At 45.1% G+C, this 6,209-nt stretch overlaps 1 protein-coding gene across 1 annotated transcript in view; it reads right to left on the reverse strand.

Annotated features, from left to right (window-relative positions):
- The window catches only part of LOC107117016 (aldehyde oxidase 2-like), a 43,136-nt gene that overhangs the window by 19,545 nt on the left and 17,382 nt on the right, over positions 1-6,209 (reverse strand). Inside the window, exons 7-10 of the mRNA XM_015419048.1 lie at positions 4,924-5,016; positions 3,380-3,531; positions 1,366-1,459; positions 367-476 (exon numbers count right to left, since the gene is read on the reverse strand). Coding sequence (XP_015274534.1) covers positions 367-476; positions 1,366-1,459; positions 3,380-3,531; positions 4,924-5,016 — 449 coding nt within the window. The remainder of the gene's footprint in view (positions 1-366; positions 477-1,365; positions 1,460-3,379; positions 3,532-4,923; positions 5,017-6,209) is intronic.

Genomic DNA, 6,209 nt, shown 5'->3' on the forward strand with positions numbered 1-6,209 from the left:
CCAAGGGTGCCAGTTGCCCTGTGCCCATGTTGGCCACCACCAAGCTAGGTGCATGCTTGCTCTAAGTACATGAATTTGTATGCAACATGTAGTTTGGTCTCCAGGCACCTGATGGCACCTGGTATTTTTGGCCGCTGTGTGACACAGAGTTGTTGGACTGGATGGGCCATTGGCCTGATCCAACATTGACTTCTCTTATGTTCTTATGTAGGAAGTAAACTGTGGTTGGTGTGTTTGTTCATGGTGGAGTCACCATTACAGCATTTCAACATAAGCACAAATATAGCAAATTCTGTTAAAACTGCCCAAGGAGGATGAACAGTACCAAACAGCCATAATTAGAGCTAAAACCTCCAAAGCACTCACTTCTTCTGAGAACGGAATCAGAACTGAGACTAGGACCTCTTTTGGAGAAAGGTCTGCCTCTGGCAATCGTGCGAGGAATTCACCATTCAGGGGAACCTGTCGTGTTCCGTCTGTTTGATAAAAGTAAAGCCTTTACATAATGTGCTCTTTACAGATATAAATCTTATATAGCCCATCAGGGCTTAGTCAAAGAACCTATTACAAACAGAAATATCTGAGGTCGCCAATGGGTCAAACCAACTGTTGAGGTCAGTGAACTTGCAGATTTATAGCCCTCTAGTGATGCAATCCTGATCATACACAGAAGGTTAGGACTGCAATCGCTAGAAGGGTGTAATTTTGCGAGATTGCTAATATAGAACTGTAGGTCGAAATCCATGGATTTAGAAGCATATAACTCTGCATAGGACAGCACTGCCCATAACCACAATTTCCCACCGGAGTTAAAAGTAGTGTGTTCAGAGCTTTGCACGTTCAAATCAGCACGCTTTTTAAGAATGGGAACTCTTTTGCCTTTATTCAGTACTACCGAGTTTTCTCTTATTGATTATCCTTTCTGTTGTTCACCATAGACTTTATGCAATGCAACATAATCCTATGTTCCCCCCACCACCACCACCACAAAAATAGAGAGAATATCAGTTCTGTATGTCTTTCTTCTCTCTGGTGCTATTTGGGGGTAGAACATCAGACATCATTCTTGACTTGACCTATTTTTTGTGAAGGTTTTCATCATATTTTTCCCTATAGACCATTATGATGTTGCTGTGTGGATCTACCCTGGTGGCCACACATGACACAGATTTATAGATACCACACACTATTTTGTCCACTAAACCAAGTTTTATTATTCGTTTTAATTTATCTACCGGTATTAATGTATTTTATTTTTTATAGTGATCTTTTTATTCATTGTTGTACATTGCCCAGATGGGTGATTAATAATAATAATAATAACAATAACAACAACAACAACAATAATACTGTAAGTCCTTTTACCTGTTGATGCCAGATTGAGGATAGCTTTTCCAGCAGCTAGGACAGGGTTCAGATCCCAGGTCGACCCTCTACTTACAATGTGTCCTCCTAAGGACTGACAAACAAGGACATTATTATTACTATCATTAATAAAACTGATTGCCCCTCTCACATACATAACCATACAGCCTATTTGTTTCAGTGTTGTTAGCACTGTTAAACTCCGTTGTCTTTGGTCTTTTCGTCTGCTAAAAAAATTACCTTCATGGACTGGTTGTCTCTTTATAAGGAATACGAAGGGTTTGCAATCTGTTGGATGTAAAACTGTTCCTCTTTGGTTGGAGTGGGTCCTTGAGCATTACAAAGGGTATTCTAAGGGTTCCCTGATGACCCTTACAAATGAACTTCTTAATGACCCTAGCAACTGTGTTGAGGCTTCTTGATTTGGCTGGATAGATATGCTTGTGAATCAGTTAGTCAGGAGTATGGATGGTTTTCCCACTCTCTACAGGTCCCCTGCTTGGAATGGACATCATGTGACAGTTGCCTCCCCTTTATAGGTTGAAGGAGCTGAGGGAACGTAAGTCAAGGGACAACATTTTAACTGTTTTAACTGTTTTAATGATGAACCTTATGGTTCCATTGTGTGTCTTTTAAAATGCTCTGAGCCACACCAAGCCCCGTGTTGTAGAAGAGGGGTGGGATACAAATCTAATAAATAAATAAAATAAATAAACCAGAATAGAGTCCTACCAGACCAATTATCTCCTTCCCTCTCTTCTAGGCCTTCTAGTATGGTAGATGCTTAGCAACAGTCTCAGGACGATTTATAGGAGCAGAAAATGTTTTCTGGGGTGTTATCATCAGGCCCATAGCCAGGAAATTTCCTGGCAGGGGACTCTGGGATTTGGGAGGGTGTTGTGCCCTCAGATATGGTGATGAGTCGGATCTCCAAGAGCCAGCAAGTTGGATCTCCAAGAGCTCTCTGAGACCTCTTGATCAGCTCTCTGACCGCCGACACACTGGCTGGCTCAGACGCTTTGAGGCACAGGAGCGGGTCATTAGAGAATGGCCCACCCCTGCACCTCACTGCATCTGCGTCAGCCAGCTGAACCAGCAAGTTGGCTCTTCAAGATCTCTCTGAGAGCTGACTCGCTGGATGGTGTTGGGGCTTGCTGGTGGCTGGCTGGCTAGCACTCGAGCTCCCCCTTATTGGATAGGGGGCTGAGCCCCTAAAGCTCCACCACTGGCTACGGCCCTGGTTACATAGATTCTGAAATGAAAGGAATCCCTGTGAAGTTCAGGCACATATTTAGGGCATCAAATGATTCAGGACTATCCGACTCAGGCCCAGGACTTCTGTCTTTGCTGGGTTTAGTTTCAACCGGCTCAGTCTGAGCCACCCAGACACAGCCTGCAATGCCCAATAAAGGTCATCCGGGCCGGAGACCGACTGGCCACCCAGCATCAGATAGAGCTGGGAGTCATCTGCATATTGCTTACACCCAAGCCCACAACTCCGGGCAATCTGGGCAATGGGGCGCATGTAGATGTTAAACAGCATCGGGGACATCACTGCCCCCTGAGGCACCCCACATTCAAAAGGATGTTTCCGGGACCGCTGATCCCCTATCACCACCCTGTGCCCCCTCCCCACAACAGACACCCTGTGAGGTAGGTGGGGCTGAGAGAGCTCTTGACAGAAACTGCTCTTTTTCAAGGACAGCTCTTATCAGAGCTATGGCTTGCCCAAGGTCATCCAGCCAGGTGCAAGTAGAGGAGTGGGGAATCAAACCCGGTTCTCCCAGATTAGAGTCCGCGCACTTAACCACTACACCAAGCCAATGTTGGATCAGGCCAAAGGCCCATCCAGTCCAACACCCTGTCACACAGTGGCCAAAAATACCAGGTGCCATCAGGAGGTCCAGCAGTGGGGCCAGTGGATCTGTCTCCTCACAGCTGCTGTCCAGAAAGCAAGGCCAAGGAACATGAGGTTATCTATACTTCACAAAAGGTAAGAGTCAGGAAGACCTACAGCCAGATTCCTAATCTGTTCTCCCGCCAGGGTTCTCAGCTGCTTCAACAGAGTACGGTGAATCTTCGTCTTCTCCGCTGGGAGTTCTGGGACCACGTTTAACAGGATGTCCCTCAGCTGGGCCAAGTGGGTTGCCGCACCAATCACTATCCCTGGAACCAAATAATGTTCAGCTGGCATTACATTTTTAGTGTAAGTTATAAACCATGCATATTTTATTAATTTATCAAAAGCATTAATAAGCCCTCCTTTCTCCCAGATGACTGGGATCCAAGATGGGCAACAACAAAACAACAACAACAATAAAAACTCTTTAAAAAACATAATTCCCACCCCCTGAACAAACTTTATCATTCAAGGCACCAAACAAAGCAATCACCTGGTATGTTGAACAGTTCAATCCTAAAAACACTTTCCTAGGAACAAGCCTTATTAGAGAGACCTGAGTAGGACATTGCGTAGACCTGATTATGATTGCTTTGAAAGACTCTTCTGAAGAACTCTCTTTTACAAACTCTCTGAAACTGCAAGTGAGAGTTAGATCTTCTAATCTCTTCCGGAGGGCTGTTCCATAGAATCAGAGACACCGTTTTAAAAGCCTGTGAACAGGAAGCAGTGGAACGTATCCTTGTGAGAGGTCAGTAGAACCAAAAGGCACTCCTGAGCTGAGCAAATGGGGTTGTCATCCCCCCGATGGGGGTTGCTGAGCAAATGGGGTTGTCATCCCCCCCGATGGGGGCGGGGTTTTCCCCAATTTTGGGGAGCCTAATCCACCGCCAGTCAGCTGGAGGTGACGTCATCGTGCCAGGCACATCGTGCAGGGGACTCTCTAGCATTTGGCTATAAACTCTGTGGTGACCATAGGGTTTTTGGTCAAATGCTAGAGCGTCTCTGTACATGATGTGCCTGGCACAATGATGTCACCTCCGGGTGACGTCATTGCAGTGCGTGCGCAAACTGCGCACAGGAAAATCCTGGGAAGAAGCATGGAACCCCCTGCTGGCAGAAGTTAAGCACCTGGCAACACTATGAGCAAAGCTGCTGTATGGGCTCATAGCAGGAGAGGTGGACCTTCAGTTATGCTGGCTCCAGATTATGAAAAGATTTAAAGATAAATGCCAACACTTAAACTGGAGCCAGAAACCAAGAGGCAATACTAATGCAAGGATTCCAAAGTAGGTGTAATATCATCCATGTGGCCCACTGTTGATAACAGATGGGCTGCTAAAATTTGTACTAATTGCACCAAAGTAATATAGCAAAATTCTAATACTTCTATCCACCAATGTTTGTACTGGTATTCATTAGATAGGCATGAAATATCTGCCTATGTTATAAGCAATGTGAATTTATGTAACAGAAGAAGCACAAATGAGAAAATCATACTCCATAGACACACATCTACCTATCTGCCTCTCACACCTAACAACAGATATCAGTATTATTTGAATTTGTTCTTAAGTAAGTTTATTTGTCAACTGAAAACTCTAACACCAACCCCAGATATTTGCCCTAGTGGCTTCTCAGGTACATTGGAAACCTACCATTGTCTGCCATGGAGACAAGATGCAAATCTGGAATCCTAGCAGGATAAAGGACAACTGGGTAACAAATACCCAGCCTTTTCTTATCAAGTCCTAAAGGCGATAAAAAAAATCAGATGTTAGAAAAATTAGAGTGGTATTAAACAAAATGGTAGCAGAACAGTGTCATCAAATGTGGGTTGCCTGAACAGCTGAAAGAAAGGTGATGGGGGCGTGGCTTCAGCTGAGACACTGAGGGTGGAGGTAGGATCGCAATCCACCCAGTTCTGGTGGGGGATATCCGGACTATGCTTCTGGTCCCTCACCCTCGATCAGTGGAGCAGTGGGAGGGAATGGGACAGGGAATCTGTCAATCAGCATCTAGATGTCACTTCCCATTTCAAAACAGGAAGTTACATCATTAACAGGAAGTGACATTTTCAGAACAGAAAGTGGTCAGGATGCGACAGCAAAAAAATTAGTGTAGCAGGGAGAAACCTGGACTATACCCTTCTCCTTGATATGGTAATTATCTACTTACAGGGACCTTATTTCAGATAAGGCAGCAGTCAGAAAAGATATCCCACACTTGCTTGAAGTGGTGCCATCCATTTTAATTAATTAGAACTCTACCACCTCATTGTCTTGCATGTGTAGGCCTAGCTTTAGTTTTCTCACCACTGAAGTTCACTTGAAGTGTTTTGTATAATCGACGGAGAGCACATTGCATTGACAATGACCCCACTGGCTTCTGTCTCCAATGAAATTGCTGATGCAGGGCCAGTGAGTCCAGATATTTCCTTGGTACTCATCTGGAAATTTCTTCTCACCTACAGCTCACTTTCATTAGAAACAGTGGTAGAGCATCTGCCTTGCATAGCTCCCAGGTTCAATCCCTGGTATCTCCAGTTAAAAGAATTGTGTAGTAGCTCATGTGAAACACCTCCGCCTTGGACCCTGGAGAGCCACTGCCCGTCCGAGTAGACAATACTGATGGACAGCTTGATGGACATCTGATGTCTCTTACTTAAATGATAATGCTTTAACGGTCAACTTGCCACAAGCAATATCACACTGAAACAACCCTATATTATCCCCTTTACATTTAATTACCACTGACAAAAAATTGCAACTAATATGGTGATCCAGGGCTATTTTTAGGCAGGAACGCACAGGAATGGAGTTCCGGCTGGCTTCAGAGTTGGCCACGTCCACTACAGCCAAAACCTCTGCGTGAGTGACTACAGAGGGAAGGCCTGGAGAGCGATCCCCCCCCCGGCGACTCCAAGGTGGGCGGGCAGGGGGGG

This window comes from Gekko japonicus, unplaced genomic scaffold (genome assembly GCF_001447785.1).
Source record: "Gekko japonicus isolate JY-2015 unplaced genomic scaffold, Gekko_japonicus_V1.1 scaffold5291, whole genome shotgun sequence".
Classification (NCBI taxonomy): Eukaryota; Metazoa; Chordata; class Lepidosauria; order Squamata; family Gekkonidae; genus Gekko; species Gekko japonicus.